Source organism: Ursus arctos, unplaced genomic scaffold, assembly GCF_023065955.2.
Source record: "Ursus arctos isolate Adak ecotype North America unplaced genomic scaffold, UrsArc2.0 scaffold_5, whole genome shotgun sequence".
NCBI classification, from domain to species: domain Eukaryota; kingdom Metazoa; phylum Chordata; class Mammalia; order Carnivora; family Ursidae; genus Ursus; species Ursus arctos.
The window spans coordinates 40,094,861-40,113,724 of record NW_026623067.1 but is presented as its reverse complement, the minus strand read 5'-3'; the positions used below and the strand labels follow the sequence as shown (position 1 = coordinate 40,113,724).

Here is an 18,864-nt window from a genome sequence, read left to right as displayed (position 1 = left end):
CTCCCCAGCACATGTGGATGACTGCTATATTTTATGGCACTTTGTACTGCTAAAAGCACTCTCTTATATTTATGTCTCCAAATTGACAGAGATGGGGCCAAGACCGAACCTTTAACCTGAAATGGCTTTCTACCGAGTTTTCTGGGGCTGGAAGGTGGGCCCAATATCTGGGACACTTCCGTCCCTTCCAGGGATATGAGACTAAGACATGGTGTCAGAGGGAACCCTGCGGGGTTCCTTCCACCTCATGCGGGACGCACTTCATGAAGGCTGCATTTCCTGTAATCCACTCACGGACCCCCTGATCCTTGGACCACAGCTGTCCAGAGGAACTGAAACAAAGTGAATCACAGAAGGCAGGTGGAGAGTTACCTTTTGTATGCAAGACCAAAAAGTGCCTTCTAGCAAATCTTCGTGCTGCTTTGGTATGGATTTTCCTTTTGGCTTCTAAACCCTTCAAAATAGACCCAGAGTTCCATTAATAATGTTAACAGATATAAGGACAGGGAGAGCTATCAGTTATTTAGTATATGCTGGATACCCTTTTAAAAAAACGTAATTTCAGACTTACAGAATAGTTGCTAAGGCAGTGAATTTCCGGATACCCTTTACCCATTATCATACCCTGACACCTCAAATGTTAGTATTTACTCTATTTGCTTTATGTATCTATTTATCTATCGATCCTTTACCATTTAAGATGCTGTAGATCTGAAGCCCTTTATCCCTAAATACGTGTGTCTATTTCCTAAAAGCCTGCCTAAATATCCTGCCTCTTGAAACCACACTGCAATTATGTAAATCATGGTATTAACACTGAGGCAATGCAGTTACTTAATCTCTAAACCTTACTCAGATTTTGCCACTTGTCCTTATAATGTCCTTCCCAGCTAAAGAAAATGCACAATTTTAGGTTGCATTCCCTCGTTGTGTCTCCGGACATCTCAAACAGTTCTTGAATCTTTCTATGTCGTGACATTGGACATTTCTGAAATGACCAGCCCAGCTTATTCTGTAGAACACCCCTCAGTTTGGTTTGTCTTTCTCATGGCGAGATCTAGGTTACACTCTTGTTTTTAGAAATTCCACAGAAGACATGATGAGTTCTTCTCAATGCCTCGTAGAATGGACAGGCTGTCAGTTAGTCCCAGGAAACCGTAGTGTCTGCTGGGTGTCTCCATTGTGAAGTCACTGTTTTGTCCTTTGTGATTTACTAAATCTCCCATGAGGAGACACTATGGGATTATGCAAATATGAATCATCCATTGATGATTCTCGACTGACTCAAACAGCACTATTACGGTTGCCAAATGGTTATATTCTAATTCTGCCATTCCTTCTACAATTATTAGTTGGCTTTCAACTATAAAAATGAACTTTCTTATATGCTTTATTGGTATCAGCATGAACTCATGAATTCTTTATTCAATTATTAGAATTCTTTACTATCCTTATTTTTTTCAGACTCCAAGTGTCCCAGATGTTTGCCAGGTACTTCATGTAAATTATTTCACTGAATTCTTATAACAAGTCTATGCCGTGGGGATTATGATTATCTCTATTTTGCAGACAAAGATGCTGAAGCTCTAGGAGATTAACTTTTGCAACATTTAATTGGCAGAATAGCCACGCTTTCTGTGTCAAATGCCTGATATATATACATACATATATATATATATTTTTTTTTCCCCCCATTCCTCCCGACATCTCTGCCAAGTAGGAGTTATCCCATCCTCTATTTTAAGAGGAAACAGGCTCAGAGAGGTTAAGTAACCTGTCACAGAGGCTGTGATGAGAATTCGAAGGCCTATTTGTAATCTCTTGTCGGTTTTTGGCGGACCATGTCGACTCTTTCTGCTGTTTTTCCTTCTGCGGGAGGGATACTTAAGGAGCAAGTCTTTTTGCCATTTATTCAAATCTATTCAGGACAGAGGAGGTAAAAGGAGAAACTGGCTTCCTTTTTTTCTTTCTTTTCTCTCCCTTCCCTTCCCCTTTTCCTTCCTTCCTCCCTCCCTCCTTCTCTCCTTCCTTTCCTTCTTTCCTCCATTCCTCCCTTCCTTTTCTTTCTCTTCCTTCCTTTTTCCCTTTCCCTTCCTCTTTCTCTCTTTCTCAATCTCTCTTTCTCTCTTTCTTTCTTAACAACCTGTATTTGTAACAGTTTTTGCTTCAGCTAAAAGCTACCCTGATTCTAACCAGCACCAAAGCTGGGAAATTGTGGAGGTTTAGATCTTGCCAGAATCCTTGGTGTTCTTGGAGTAGTTTACGGCAATTGAATGACTGAAAATTTAATCTCTTAAAGTGAATGCATTCATTTGAGTATTTAGAGGAAAACTTTGGTGAGCTCTGTTGTTATATAGTCACCCTCTAAGATGTCGTATATAGATTTTTCCACTACTCTTTGTGTTAACCATGGTACAGGTGCCCATTAGGAGCACAGAGTCTGGAGCCTCCTCCTAGACTCATCAAATCAGAATCTCTTGGATTTGACAAACTTCCCAGAGGTCCCTGATGGTCACTGAAGTGGGAATGGATGTGTGAAGGCCTCTGACCAAGCCTGGTTCCTGTGGGCTCACAACAATGCTGGCTTCAGACCAGCAATGTTAGCCTCAGGGCCACTTGACCTTTGCCCGGCTCTTGCCTGCAGCAGTCACCACAGGAAGTGGGATTTGCTAGTTGCACTGCCCTCTGGGAGGAGCCCAGGGCAGGCTCCGGTCTCCTCCCTCCTGCAGGAAGTGAGCAGCAGAAGGAATGCATCATCCCCCAAGTATTCGGATGCACAGGATCTGTACATAGTTCTGGGCAGCCCTGAGCCAATTTCTGAGAAGCGTCTTTGAGGGGGGGTGGGGAACCAACCCCTTTCTAGGCTCTGGTTAAAACTAGTGCAAATAAACAAAAAACAGCTGTTGATTCACAAAGTACTGCCTGAGCTTAGGAAATGTTATTTTATCCCCAAACCAAGATCACTGTGAAGTTACTGACTTAACTCCAAATGGGGTAAGTGTAGCTTCTCCCGTAGCCCTATGCCCGCCACCAGGACTCAGGCTGAAACTGGTCTAGCCTGCAGACAGAGCCAAGTACAGATGTCACTCATCGTGTCAGCCCCAGGAGACCAAACAGTGGAGCGCTGGGGAAGGTTTCACAAGGAGCTTTATAGGGGATGGGCTGATGTGTAGCCTTTGGTGATTTCCGTGGTGTGAGGGCTCCCACCACAGCCAATCTCCAGCTACCCGCTGTTTAACAACAGGCAAGGATTCCTGTGTATCTCACAATTGCTTTTCTGAGCTGGGATGAGCTGGCTCCAGCAAGTGACAATCCTGAGCATAAGATCTCATCAGCTTTGGTGGGTGCTTGGCAGGGAGGGGGCATGACAGTGCTGGATGGTCAGCCCAGACCTCTGAGAAGAGGAAATTCGTGTCCCCACCGCTGCTTCCTAGCATCTGAGAACAGCAACATGGCCGAGGGCTCGAGATTCTTCACAGACATCACGGTGCACTCAGATTTGCCTTGAATAGAAAACCGCTGCAGGTAACACTGATGGAAAGAATGTCAAGTGGGCAGAGGAAGTAGAAAATAGCAGTTTCTTTTTGGCTCTCTCTGCAACACCAGGGCTTCATGTGTGTGTTTTATGAGCAACGGGTAATGTGAACGATAAAGAGACTAAGTTTGCCTGTGGAATTAGTGGTCAGCCCAGTTCATGCCAGGTTCTAAACCCATCCTTCCTAACCCTAGCTAGAATGGGAGATGGGCAAGACGTATACACACCACCCTCTCTCCTGGTGTGAAGAAATATCATGCTGGGTTCCCTAGTCCGAGAGCTCCAGAATGAGTACAAGCCCAAAGGCTACAAACTCCGTATCATGACGTGACACAGGGCCATTCATGTAGCTGCCAGATCCTCTGGTTTTCCCCACTGCCAGTCGGGACCCATCATGATTCTAAGGAGGGCTCTTCTGGCTGCCAGGAGCAGAAACTATTCAAACTAGTCCAAATGCCACGATGTGTTAATTGTAAGGATAGAGGGATTGTTTGGGATTCTAGAACAGGGCATAAAGTACATCCAGGCGCTCCAGAAACTTAAAAAGCTATTCAAGGTTGAGCCAGGTTTTCTCTCTTTCTTGGTTCCATTTGGCCTTTTCTCTCTGCACTCATCTTCTCCCTCTAAAGACAGGCTTCCTTGAGTCTTTAAATGTGTACCCAGCACAATGTGGCTACGGGTTACAGCTCCATGTCAGGATGTCTCATCTTGTACACTCATCTATAAGGGCAATGTCCCTTGGAAGTCAAGTTCACAGGAGCAAACATCTGATTGGCCTACATCATGTGATAAAGCCAAGCTACCTGAGTTACAGGACACTGCATTATGACAGCTTTGGACTTAGGCGTCTGCTCAAGTGTGGTTCTTATGGCCATGGCTGAAGAAGCAAGTGGGGAGAAATACATGATCCATTAAGGCTGTCCTTCACAGGTGTGACGGGCAGAACTCCAGGACCAGAAGATGCCGTCCCAGAACTGGTAGGCCAAATGCAGTAATGACTATGAAACCATGTAACAAACATTTAGATGATTTCTGAGGAGATTGAATTTTATAAAGTTCATTAATAAGTGTCATTTCTTTTAATGGAAACAACCTTAGAGGGTATGCATTCTTAGACCCATTTTAAAGATGAGGAAACTGATACTCAGAGAAGGTAAGGATTACCTCAAGGTCCCATAGCTGGGAAACAGCAGAACCAGACTTAATGTCAGGTCTTCGGACTCCAAGTCCAGTGTTCTTTCTTCTTGGCAAAGGATCCAACAATCGAGTGGGAGAGATGACTGCACAGAAGTCACTCTTAAGCTTTATCTAGAGCTCAGGACTTCAGTCATAAGTGAAAAAAATGAAACTCAAACTGTTTTTAGCACAATGAGAATTTATTGGCTTATGTAACAGAAAAGCTCAGGTGTATTTGGACCCATTACATGGAGTGTTGCTCTTCTTTGTTGTTCCTGGCAGCATATTTGGGCTTCCCAGTTGTGAGTCAGGCTCCCCCTGTAAGGAGACAAGATGGCTGCCAGCAGTCCTCATGGCTTCGGATGTAGAGAGTCCCTCATCACAGCAGTCTAAGAAATCCAGAAGTTGGTTCTTCTTGGACTTAATTAGGTCCTGGCTTATTTCTCAATCAACCAATCATACTGGCTGGGTGGATTTGAGGATGTTCTAGGCCTAGCCGGGGTCACAGGTTCACCACTGGATGCAGGAATGATGCCAAGTCCCCCAAACCCATGGGACCTGAGTGGGGGAGGGGCAGCTCCCCAGACAAAACGACGAGGCGCTGTCATCAGAATAAGAAGTAATGGCTGCCCAACAGGCAAAATCAACAGCTATTCCTCTTGGGTTGAGAAAAGTAAAGGGCATCTGAGCCCGAGTTAACCTCAGGGGCACAAGGAAACAGTACCCTAGCACCTGGATGTGGACATAGTAGACGATGAAGAGTTGGTGCCTCTGGGGCATGAAATACATAAAGGAAGGTGAGAGAAAAGATGCTGGGGCCATACTGGGAAACACCCTTAATGCCATGGTGCTTTTTTTTTCTCAGGCCATGAGAACTTCTGAAGGTTTTTTGATCCGGGGTATGCCATGGTCAAAATCTGGAGGAGGAAAACAACCTTGAAAATTTTCAAGTGCTATACGAAAGTGAAAACATTTTCTTTTGTGGGCCAGGAGTGGCCTCCTTGCCTGTGAAGGTTTTCCTGTAAGATTTGTAATCACTTTATCTGGAAGTCCCTGAGACAAGAAAACTGTGAGCACGTCATGGAGAAAGAACAGCAGCAAGGTATCTGAGTCTGATTAGATACACCAACCCCCTTTCAGGGCCTCCAACTATGTAGTCCCACCCCAAACGAAGTTGAAGGTCTGAACTCAGTGACACTGGAGTTTCTCAGACTCACATTCATGGGATTGTTGAACAGGTCTGGGTGCGGCCCCCAGGGTGTGCGAACTGAGGAGTACTTTATGCCATCCGATTCCATATCATGATTAAGCATGATTTATTGCCATTTTTTAAAGTGCAACTGTTTTCAGGGTCTTTCATGAGAATCCCAGGGTAAGATGTCTCAACACTAATGCACCACTGGGATGGGTCAAATCATCAAGTAACGACTTGAATCAGCTGGGGTTGGAAAAGTATTGTCAGACGGCTCCGAATGACACAATTCCTCCCTGTTCTCATGAGATCCAGTCGTGGCTTCTTCCGGTCCAGAATACAGAACAAATGCTGGAATTTTAAAAATAAGCTATGCTTGCTGAGTTCAGGCATCAAGGTGAACTCATTCCAGGACTGGCTCAATTAGAGCAGTGTTTGCTCATTTAATATTGCAATTAACATTTCAGATCTTCTGCTTGTTCTCTGAAGTGACTTTCCTAAGAGGTACACTACTAAAATCTCAATAAATACATACTTAACTTAAAGTATGAGGACCCTCAAATACAGACAAGTGGCAGACAGAGTTCATATTAAGAAGTCATTTGAGGGTCAGGGAATGGTACTTACCATGCTTCCCTGATATGAAGAATATCTGTGTGACCCTGCTGTGACCTGTATACCTTGCCCCAGGACAAAGTCCTGGCACTGTGGATTTAACTAGGACCCGTGCCCATTCTTTAACCAACCAATCCCTGTGGCTGGGTGGATCTGATGATCTCATAAGACCAGAACAGCACCACTGGTTCACCACTGGATCAAGGGTTGACGCCCGACCATCCAAACCCATGTAAACTAAACCCACGGGCCCCAAATGAAAACTGAGGTGCTGTTGCCAGAAGAAGGGGTACTGGATGCCAAAGAGCAAAACCGACAAATAATCCCTTGGGGCAAGGGAAATAAAGGGCATTCGAGGACTGGACCTTCTAACACCTTCTCAACTGGGGACAGTGTGGGAGTTGAGGGTAAGCTGTGGTATCAGTTTGCTGGGTTTTGGTGTCTGCTCTGTTACTTATTAGGTAAGTGACTCTGAACAGGTTACCTGGTCTAATACTTGGCTTCCTCCTCTACAGAAGAGGCTAGCAACAGGACCTATTTCACAGGGTTGATGTGAGGATTAATAAGATAATGCATGTGAAAGCAGCTAGTACAATGGAACTGCTCCATAAATGAGACTTACTTCGTCACTGTCATCTTGACATGCAATAGCTCTACGCCCCTCACTACAGGAGACCTGGGTGAGTCCCATTCTGCCTTAGAGGAAGTCCCACAAGTACTCACCGTTGTCTGCCTTGACTTCTCTTGCTGTCTCCTCTAGCTCTGATTTTTTCAAATCTCATTAAGTTCAAGAGGGGGTTAAAATGCCAAGAAGATTCTCTATTTTTAAGCATTCGCAGATCACGCTAGAAACACTGGCTCTCCCACAAAAAGACACATGCTCATGGGATTTCCCTGGCAATCCCATAAGAGCCTGAAGGTCTGTCGTCGGCAGCTGGATCAGGGTGGGGAGAGGGACTGTTTTCAAATTGTTAAATTTTTAAAAATGTGCGCATCACATATTTCCAGCCAACAAAACATGGTTAGGTCTTCCACAGGGGCTCCCTCTTTGCAGTGTCCTTAAGGATGCTGGGACCCGCCAAAAATTGCAGCTGGAGTCCATGGGGCTGCCCAGACAACCAGGAGTGTCTGCAGAGAGCTCCAGAAACGGGGAAACTATTCACCCAAAATCAGAGAGCAAAGAGCTCCTAGAAGAAAAGAAAGTTTTTAATCAAAACATATCCTGCTCTTATGCTGGCCAGTAGGGAACCAAAGCTGAGTGTTTGTGGGAGCCCTTCAAAAAGGGCTCACTGCTGAAAAGGACATAATGAGGTTGTTGATGTCGGTTTTGAAGAGGCTTAGGTGGGGGATGGAAGAACCAAGTAAAAAGCAGAAGGATAAACTTCCACGCAGTTAAAAAAGGCTTACACATTTACTTAAGACCATGTGTGTATACCTATTAAATTAAAAAAATTAAAAAAAAAAATTAAGAGCATATGGGCTCTAGAAGCAGACAGACCTATGCTAAAATTTAAGTTTCACCACTTCCTAGCTTGAATGACCTCCCCGATCCTGTTTCCTCATCTAAAAAATGGGAGTAATTATAGTACTTCATTCATGAGTTTTGAGGGTTCGGTGAGTTAATGCATTTATAATAGTGTCTTGTGCCTAGTAAGACTGTAATCCACGTTAGCTGATATTGTTGGTCATCAGGAGAAAACAGAAGCCTAGAGGTCAACGTGCGGAGTGGGTGAGGGTGAACAGTGAAACGTACAGTTTCCCAGGAAGCTCCTATCTCATGTCCAATCACATCCAACTCACCTCCATCTCTCTCTCCCCTTCATGCCTCAGTCCTTGCTGTCCTTGAACCTGGGACACTTCTCCAATGGTCTAGGTGCCAAACTCCTCTCCACCTTTTGAGATCCCTCTCCAATGTCACTTCTTTGAAGCTTTCTCTGGTACCTGCCTCCCAAACAGAAAGCCCCTTCTTTCTTGGAGCCCGAGACTACCTGCCACACAGCATGTAGACATACCGCACGGCACGTGGCTTCTCATACACTTGCCTGTCATGGAGGCCAACTGTGAGTTCCCAGAGGACAGAGATCACGTCTTATAAGTCCCGGTCGTAGGAGCTCCTGGTACATAGAGATGGTCAAGAAGTGTTTGCTGGATGGAAGCACAAAAATGGAGGGTGACTTCTCTGAAAAAATGAGGCCAGCTGTTCTCCACTCTAAGGAAAAAGAGAAAGGAAATGGACATAAGCTGCATCATGGGAAACTTCAGTTAGACAAGAAGAATTCCCTTAGTGAGAGAGAGTATTAGATGCCAGACCAAATTCCCACGGGACAGTGTGGAATTTCCTGGAAGGGTCTTCAAAAACGAATACTTTTTATTTTGGGGGTGATTCTGATGTGGCTTTGCTTGAAGGCAGGTCCCGAGCCTGGTATGAAGTTCACAGAACTACCCATAAGCAATTCAGATGACAGTGAAGGGTCTTTGGCTCTCGGTCAGCTGGTTATCCAGATGGCTTCTTGTACCAAGCACTGGGGAGCGGGATGGGAAAGAATGTGGCTGTGTGTGCCTGGATGGAGGGTGGGACGTCCCCCTCCAACGAGCCGAAATCCCAGGACGTGAATGAATGGAGAAGCTTGCCAGAGGTCACAAAGTCACCTTGTGTTCAAGAACCCAAGTCTAATGACACCCAATTTCTTTCTTTCAACAAGAACTGTAGAGTCCAACAGGAAGGAGGAACTACAGGGCAAAGCAGCGCTCTTCTGCTTTCAGTCACTTGGTCAGCCCACCCAGCGGCTATTAGACACATGTGGGCCAGGCCCTGGGCTGGGGGCTGGGCGGACATGGGTGAGCAAAACCTGGTCTCTGTCCTTATGGAGCCGTGAATTAAGAAGACACCAAACATTTTATGATGAAAAATGAATTGATGATAGAAAGACATATGAAGGGGCAAAATGGTGTGAGAGGAGAAAAGGCAGGAAAAGACGGGCAACCCTTTACTGCCATTACTTCATTGCATTTAACATAGGTGAGGCAAGCTGCTTCACGGAGAAAGGTTCAGAAAAGGCAGAAAAGGTTCATTTAAAAAAAATCTTTGCAGTAACTTATCAGAAAAACTGCAAAGAGGACATAGAGCCATAGTGTCAGAACGAAAAGTTCCAATTTGATGGTGGGCCCAAGACTTGGAGGGTAAGATGTGATTTTTGTACCTAAAGCCCCAAATGAATTCAAGTCTTGATTAATTTGGTGGTTGGCCTTGTGAAGACTTATTAGCTACCTGGGTTTTAGCAAATAGAGGCTGGGGCCCACTTCATGGGGTGAGTTATAGGAGATGAGATGCACAGTGTGACAGGTGTTGCTAAGTGCAGTGGGCCGTGGTTTCTGATCATTTCAAGTTAAAACCTTCCTGCTTTGGTCCCCACTGTCTGATGATGCATGGGCATGCAGGTTGCCACTGTGAAGGATGTAGCCCTGGTTGGAACGTCCCTCCCTGAAGATGGTTATTTGCATCCTCCCACGTGGGAGCCTCACACACCTACCACCACCAAGCACTCACTGCATTGGTTAGAGACTCCCTTGGCTGCCATGCTGTTGGAACTCTGGCATTTCTGCCTAACCCAGCTTAGTTGATTAGTTGCAGCTTAGTTTAGTGTTATTAAAAGCAGGGCAAGCCAATGACATGGACACATTTGGGTAGGAGAGATGTGTGGTATCTGAGCAGAGACTGAAAGATCTAAGAAGGAATTAAAGCCCTGATTTAATTCCCGAGACAGCAAACATGTTTGGGGTCTAAGAAAATCTTTCGTTTACCTAATTTCAAGTGTCAATCAAGGCCATTTCTAACCAAGGTGCTCTTTTAACCAATCACGCAGCCAGAGCTAACAAGTAAAGAACACTAAACCAACCACAAGGCGTGATGTAATTTGAGCTCTGCTGAGTGGTTACTAAAATCAAAATGAAAATGAAATCTTTTCTGTTAAAAAGACACAAAAGGTGAAGTGATTGCCAAGTCTGTTGGCAAGGCCAAGGACAAAGATAACACACAAATACATACCATATATCTCATGGTCCCAAGATGGACACTGGATACAGCTGTGTGCCATTCAGAAGGTCTCCCCTAGGTGCCAGGTGACCTCATGCATGTAGGAGGCTTCCGATGCTTGGAGAATTTTCCAGGGCAGGCGTAAGCTCAGTGATGGCACAAGAGCTGTAAGCCTGTGCTGTTCACAGGGGGAAGCCAGTGCCTTCTTAAATGACAAATGAGCACAGTGTGAGGGGCTCACGCATGACCCACACACTCAAGTGGGCACCCCCTCAAAACCAGGCACTAGGGGAGCCCCACTCTCCTCCTCCTCTCCCAGAGTCTTCCCCTTCCCTCTCCTTCAGAGCCCTCTGTGCTCACCACAAAAGCTGGGAGTCAGTTATAAACCCGGGTCCCAGGCTGCAACTCTGAATATGTCTGGAAGGGACACGATGAATGAGAAGACTCAGTAGGAGGAGCTGGCCTGGGACATGTTACAAATTCTAAACAAATGATGTACAAACCTGTGGGACACACCCAGCTGTGTGGTGGGACTGTCTGTGTTGTGGCTCTTTGACTATCCCACATGGTGTTAATGAACTTCCACAAAAGAGTGGATTTGAAAATCAAATGCAGGAAGAATAAAAACAATTGTCTTCCAGGAGATAAATTTAGAAACATTAAGTAGAATATGGCTTTTGGGGGCTTGGATGGCATGCTTCATAGCTCCTCACGTTCACCAGCATTAGACCTTTCCTAAAGGAAAGCAGAACTCCCCACAGCAGGTCAAAAATCAGCACCGCAGTTGTTATCAGCAGCCTCGGGAGCCCAGACCTGGGACCTGTGAGCATGTCTTCATACTCTTGTTTGAAGAAATATGAAAATAGGCATCATGTCAAAACTTTATCAGAAACTCAAGAAACAAACGTGCCACCAAAATGGAAAAGTCATTTAATTCCAAAATCATACTTCCACTCGTTTCATAAGGATTGTCACATAAACCAAGCAAATGAAAGAAAGCCAAGTTTCAGAGGCCACTCAACAGAAACTGGATTTTCCTTATAGATACGCTTAGTGACGCAGAAGCATATTTTAAAAAAACAGCCTCAACATGGCAAGACTATTTACTAAGAACAGGGGAAAAGTTCTATTCTAGTCACAAATTACTATTTAATTACAGAATTGGATTCTACACACCAGTCAATATTCAATACTGAAGTTTAAAACAGTGCATAATTTATGGTTTAAAAAAATTAAAGTGCCATTTTTAAGTACTTTATTGATAATGTATCACACAGCACTTTACAGTATACTCAAAGTTAGCCTAAATTAGGAGATAAACATGCAAATATTTTCTTCTCCAAAATATGGACAAAATGTCTTTTAGAGTGCTTGTGACCACTAGCCTAGTATTACCTACTAAAGGTTTATGAGTTTGATCTGTTTTCCAACACAACTTTTAAGAAGTTAATAAGGAATACAGCGGTAGATAGTAATCATTTGATAAATACGAAGTTTTAAAATGGCACTTAATTTACATCTTTGATCATTTTGACAGTCAATCAACAGCCTCTCGTTTCTCTTATTCTCAAATTCTTAATCTTAGAGGCTGCAAAGGCTCAGCAATGCCAGCTTCTGTGGGTCTCCATATAAGCAGCTGTATCTTTACAGATGTACACGTGTGCTTTACACACACATGCACAAACACACACTAACACACAGACACTTTAGAATCATCAGATGAACCTCTTTCCACAGGTACCAGCATGATCCTGGCACCTGAATACCCAAGGTAGTTGCTCGTAGGTGTCTGTTGGGACAACTTTGTAGAAATGGTGCGTGTGGAATGTCTTAACCCTCTAGGACTGCTCCAGAGAAATTGGACATTTTGATTATCGATACTCTGGTTCTGATTACACTCAAAAGAATTTTCATATAATAGTAACTGCTATTTTTATATGGGTCTAGGACTGTACCAAGCCTTCACTCACTACAGCATTCCACCTTGAAAGACATTTCCATCTTGTAGAGTCCCGTGAAAACTTTTGTAGAAGTATCAGTTGTGCTCTTTTTCTGTGGTCGATTTTTCCCCGTTAAGAACTATATTTATCCTTCTTTAAAAAAATCCCAAGTTCTTCGGTGTGGTTCACCTTTCTCTTTCTCTCCACTCCTCATGCTACCTGACATCCAATACCTTTTCACCCCGAAATACAACGCTTCCATCAGAAGACCACGTTTCAGAAAGGGCTGGGGGCTCGGAATGACATCTGGATCCTCTGTATGGTCTCTCCCTCTGCTTTGGGAAGTTCTTTAGTTAGACAAGTACTGTAGGCGGCGAAAGGAAGCAAGCTAATTATTACTTGTTGGAGTCTTGTCTCAGGCATGCTGTAGGATTGTGCAAGGTTCACTGCTCTGCTGTTGTCACTTTGATGCTACAATTACAGAGAAGTGGTTCAGCACCCAGCCGATCAGCGTGGCTGCCAAACACATCTGAACATGAGATAAATTTTTTAAACACCAGCTAAGGGTGTGTGAGAGGACATCAGGACACCCAGTTGACTTAAAAGACATGTGGGGCAGGGTTGTCTAGGTAATGGATTACTGTCAAGTTTGCCAGAGATGACAGATAACTCTGGAAATAGAATACCTAGGACATTCCTTTTAAAGTCAGGTAGCTATCTGGTTTCTTCAAGGCTGGCTACCTACTGCGGTAATATGGTGGCTCATAAAACATTCTGTACTAGGGCAAACTGTGACCGCCATGGTGGCCGCTGTTGTACTTGGGACTCCTGTGTCTATACAACTGTTGGTTCAGACTTGCTTTTGGGAAAAGAAGCCAGAGGATGAAAGGTGCCAATAAAGAGTCATGAATAGGGGATCAAGTTACCTTTAGCTGATTATTTCTGTCTCCCTACCCTTTAACCATGGATGCTTTTGCAGTCTCTGTAGTCAAGACAGAACTTCTGGGGTGACTGGGCTTGCTGTTGTCAGAAGACATAGTTTGTATAAGGATTTCCCTCTGAGCTACAGGCACGGCAGACACAACCGTAGAGTCCTGGAAATGCCTGAAATGGTCTTGTCACTAGCATGGCTCTGTCCCGCTAATGCAAATTGGCCAATGCTTGATTGCTTAGCTTCTTTCTCTTTGCCTCTCTGTCCAAAAAGCACTCAGCAAAAGGGGATGAACTAGAATTACGTTGAAAAAGACAGTTTGGTCTGACAGAGGTAACCACATATTGGCTGTAGAAATATTAAAACACTAAGCGAGAAACTGGCTCCAATTAGAGGATACTAAGGAAGGCTGTGCTATACAGGGTCCATCCCTACACGTCGATTTTTGAAAGCAGAAGAGAATATCATCAGTCTTGAGCAGGGGATTTGGGGGCAGGGATTTGAAACTAGTTATCTTTCACAGCATGAAATTCTGTAGCTATGGAATTCTTGGAGTACCCGAAGGAGGAGTGAGACGGATCATAATGCCCACGTAAAGATTCAGGCTCTGTGTGCATGATCGCAGGGCCTTACTAAAGAAACGGAGGTTCCTGGGAAAATCTCAGGGATCTTGGTCCATAGTCCTCCATTCTGATACCTTGTTTACTCTCCTAATCTGCCCTGAAGTTCCCTATTCAAGCAGAATTAGGAGGCGGGGGGCAGAGACGGTAGAGAGGGTAAAACCTACTTCTAGTTGTCAAATTCCTTCCCCGTTTGTTGGCTCATATTCTTACTGGTATCTCCAGTTCTGGAGCAAACGAGGAGGAGGTGAGCCTGGCAGGGGAAAGGAAGCAGAGCAGCCATCTGTCACAGGCCCAGCATGGCCACAGGGAAGTTGGGAAGGGGTCTACCTAAACATTCACGTTGGCAGCAGTTCCATTCCCCTCTGGCTTCAAAGCAGGGCCAACTGAAGAAGGAGGGACAGGCGTCCAAGTGATCAAGCTGGGGCCAAGTGTCGATAGCTATGCTTCAGTGAGGAGCTCCCAAAATCAGGGCCTGGGACTTCTGCTCCTCCACGTCAGCTCTAGTTAAGGTTCCATTGAGGCAGGTGACAATTTAAAACAGCAAATGTGTTTAAAAAAACAAACAAACAAACAAAACCCACTATTTGGCGTTCCTGCCATTTAGAAAGCACAGTGGCACAGAGTATGCCTGTCCTCTCAAGCTCCACTGAACAGGTTCCCAAGCTGTTCCAAGTCTACAGGGAGTAAGTGTCGCCAGTTGGTGTGTTCTCCTTCATCCTGGGTTTTCAGTGATAGCTTTCCTGAGTCCTATCTTGGTCTTATCCAGTCTTAATTCTCGTTCCCGGAATTGGTAGTGGTAGTGTCTCACTTGCTGCTGGTTGAGCTCTTGCATAATAGCTGTGTAATCCTTGAGCTGATGAACTGAATCATAACGACAAACTCCTTTAAATTTAAAATCATCTGTAATGCTGTAACAACAGCACAGCCTGCATCCCTCTTTGGAGTTTTTCTTTTATTCTGGGGTTATAGGAAATTTGAGATGAACAAGAAGGGAAATATTGAGGGAAAGGGAAAGCAGCAGCATACTTGAGGACCCAAGATCCTAAGAAGCCAGTTTTTCTTAGAACTTAGATACACACACACAACATTTACAAAATAGCTTGGCCTCATGTGTACAGCCTTGGAAGATGTGCAGAGGAATGAGATATAAGGAACATGCGACTACCCCGTCGCCTTCTGTCCTGACATCTTGGGGTACCAAGAAATACACCTGAGAAGAAAAATGAAAAACAAACAAACAAACAAACAACCTAACTCCTGGCCCCACCTATGTGAATCCTGAGCTTCTCTTACTACTGAGCAAGAGTTCTTTGAAAAATTCATTGCCTGAAAATGCTCTTTCTCTGTCCAAATTCAAAGCCCAAGAAAAGTTCAAAAACACATGTGGATAAAGAAGACAGAATACCACCAGTGTGTCACGCCCACCAACGAGAGCCAGCAGAGAGTGCGTAGAAACGGGTCCTCCTTCCTCGAGGCCAGAGAGGGGACGACCTTGACTCTCTTCAACCTTGCCTCCTCTCTCTCCCTCTTACACACACCTACTCAACAATCAAAGCTTAAATGTGTGGAGCAACTAGCTTAAAGATTATCAAATATAAAACTTTGCCATATAATATTTCAAATCACTCTATTTACAAGTTCATCTCTTCAAAAAAAAAAAAAAAAAGTAAAAGATACAGTAATTCAACACAATTCAAGTTTTTCTTTTCGTCTTTCAACTTCCCTAAAGAGGAATTCCAGAAGCGGGAAACACTCTGGAGAGACACTGCCAACCTGAGGGGCTCCTGGGGAGCTTAAGAGTCCATCATCAGTTTGGAGTCTGTCTGCCCAGAGTCACTCTTGCAAGGACATTTGAATGTGGAAGATACTGGGAACTCTGTTCCTTTGAAGGCCAAGTGAATGTGAAACATCCAGGTCCAACTTCCCTACCCCTGGCTGTCTTCCACAAGACCGGCTCCTTCAGGACCAGGAAATTGTCTTTCTCAGAAGGTACCCATTCCACCTTCCATGCCCCAACCTTTTGGTGTTCTCCTGAATCAAAATGGCTTACAATATTAGTCTTGTGTCTCAAAAGCCTGAGAACAATTCCCTTTTTCTGAGTGGCAGTGAACATATACGTCCTTTAAAACTACAGGCCACAGGATTAGCCTGGAAATCATCCTTGAAAGCCGCCAGGGCGCCAGTGCTCAGCAGCCCAGGGCACTGCCAATGGGGCTGGTCAGTGAGGGGCTAGAGGCAGTCAAGGGCAGGGGAAGGGACACAGAATGGGAGACCATGAAGGAACAATCAAAGGGAGGATGTCGCCCATGGGGAGGCACCATACTGCCCCCTAGAAAGCAAACACTAGTTGCATGGAAAAACAGAAGTATTAAGCCAGTATGTAATTTAATCTTAAGAAGTTACTAAAGTTTGCTCCAAATATATCCTGATGCTGCTGAAATTCATCAGAAAGGGAAAAGTTCCCAGCCGCTCTTCTGTCTGCCCCAAGCAGACCACTCTAATTCCTTGAGCTTCTGCTACAGGTTGTTGGAAAATCATTCAAAGAATGACCCAAAAAGAGGGGGGAGAAAAAATATGTCATGCAAAAACAGTGTTTTTTTTTTTTTTTTGGTTTGGTTTCAGAGTAGGTTGGGTTGCCGTGGTTACGAGGTGATGGCAGTGCTCGGTGGCAGAGAAGTTCCTAGCTTGGGAGGGGGAACATGGGGTGTGTGTGTGTTTCCTTGCTCGAGAGGACTGAGCTGAGTTCTGCTGATGGTTGGCGAAGGCTGCTTGGAGATGGTGAGAGACTGCATCTTATGTAAACAGTACAGTAACCCCTCTCTCTCCTGCATGCAAACAGACAGACCCAGCTGCCTGTAGCACTGTGGGTCTCAAGTATTTAGAGGTGGGGGAGAGTGAGTGTCTACTGTAAATAGAAGCAATGGGCCCAGCCTGGGCCTCAGAGCCAATGCCCAGCACTGTTAGATTTAGCTACACTGCACGCTCTTGAGGACCACTTATATCTTTTTTACTTCCTTTTTTGGAAGGTTGGGGGTTTGGATGACTGTTGAAACAAAATGAATGCTCCCTACTTAGGGCGCTAAATGAGAGGAACGGCTTTGCAAGCCTTTCTCTCGGTTATCAAAAAATCGCCTCCACTGCTGATTTACTTCTGTTCCTTGCAGTATCACCACATGCCAGCTGACATGATCATGGGGATGGGTGACACCAGAGTTCATAGAAACATTCGTGTTGACAGGTGGTAACAGAGTCAGTCACCCTGCATTTCTCAGTGGCAGAGAGAAACGGCCTACGACACTGGAATCAGCAGTCGTCATGGATACCATGGAAAGCTCAGCAGGTCTGCTGGGGCCCACGGTTAGAGGAACTCCACGTAGTTCTCAGGTATGAGGCCAGTCTTTCCGTTCAGAGTCCCCTCCAACCAGCCAGGCTCCTGAGATGGATGAACTGTTCAGGAAGAGGGGAGAGAGAGTGAGAAGAGGAGATGTTACAGATAGGGCAGGTGGTGGACTTGTGTGTGTGCATGAGAACAAATGAGCTATATCGCTTGTTATATTATACATTTCTAGGACTTGTTTAAACCAGGGGTTCTTAACTTTTTGTGGGACATAAGTTTTTCAATAAGGGTTACTCCGAATGTTCTTTATAACACAAAAGGAAACGTTCAAAGTTTTGCACAGAATTTTAGGAGTTTCCTAGACTTTCTGAAATTGCTGGTTTAAACCAGAAAGAGGTGACAGATTCTTACTTTTTAGGTTAGAAGTCAGTTACAGTGCTCCATAAATTTATCTAACCATTCATCCATCTATCCATCCATCCATGGCACCCATCTACCTACCCAGGACTGCCTATGTACCGAGTGTAGTGCCCAGGGAGGGAGGCTAAGAACTAGTCTTTAAAGATATGTGGCATGCATTTCACTAATCTACTTATACATTTCACTTCCCTTTAAGTTCTTACCCTTTGCTTCTAACCTCTCTGCAAATTCCCTTTTTTTTTGCATTCTGTAGCCTCTGAACAGCCCCCTCTCTATTCTACCTATACCCTTTCTTAGTTTTCTTTGCTGTTCTCTAGAATCTTCCTCCCTCCTACATACAAGACTGAAAGCTGTCTTCTTCCTCTCTCTCTTGCAACTTTCAAAATCTCCATTTATTTTTCAATATCCAAAAAAGATTCTGTGCTATCACAATCCATCTTCGTGGAAATTACAGTGATATTGTAAAGATTATATAAAATCCAGCTGAGTCTGCTAAGTTCAGTAGCAGGAAGAAAGAGCGACGGAATCATGGGACCTGGAAATGAGGGGGAGTTATTCATGCTTGTGAACTGGGAATATACAAATCACTCTTAATGGGAAAGGCAGCATATTTGCTCTTAATGTATTAGGAAAACTCCCAATTTTCTGAGGTTGTTTGGAAAGAATAAATTTTCCCTTAGTCCCTTCCTAGGCCAATTAAGTGACTTCCTGAGCTTGTGTGAGAAAAGATTTTCTGCCCCCATTGCTACTATATAACTCTAGTTTCAGTTTGTAGGGAAAGAAGCAAGAACAGAAACAAAAGGAAGCAATGGGAGAGTAGCAAAAGGACACACATCAAGGCTTAGAGAAGATCAACGCCAATGTAATCTTGAATGCTTCTTCAGGAAAAGACAAGGTCAAACATCTATTGTTGGCCTCCAAAATGCTTGCATAATTTTGTATCACTAGGTTTCAGGAATAAACCAAAAATAGTAAGGGTACTTCAGATTCATGACACCTACACAAAGAGGAGTCTGGAAGAGAAGTAACATGGAGAACACAACTAAAAGCAACCTGGCATCT

At 44.4% G+C, this 18,864-nt stretch overlaps 1 protein-coding gene across 4 annotated transcripts in view; it reads right to left on the bottom strand.

Moving 5' to 3' along the window:
* Positions 1-11,466: 11,466 nt before the first annotated feature.
* ARHGAP26 (Rho GTPase activating protein 26) overlaps positions 11,467-18,864 on the bottom strand; it is a 414,131-nt gene continuing 406,733 nt past the window's right edge. For all 4 annotated transcript variants that reach the window (XM_026499014.4, XM_026499015.4, XM_057306962.1 and 1 more), the window contains one exon: positions 11,467-17,492. In XM_026499014.4, coding sequence (XP_026354799.1) covers positions 17,404-17,492 — 89 coding nt within the window. In that variant the 3' untranslated portion in view covers positions 11,467-17,403. The remainder of the gene's footprint in view (positions 17,493-18,864) is intronic.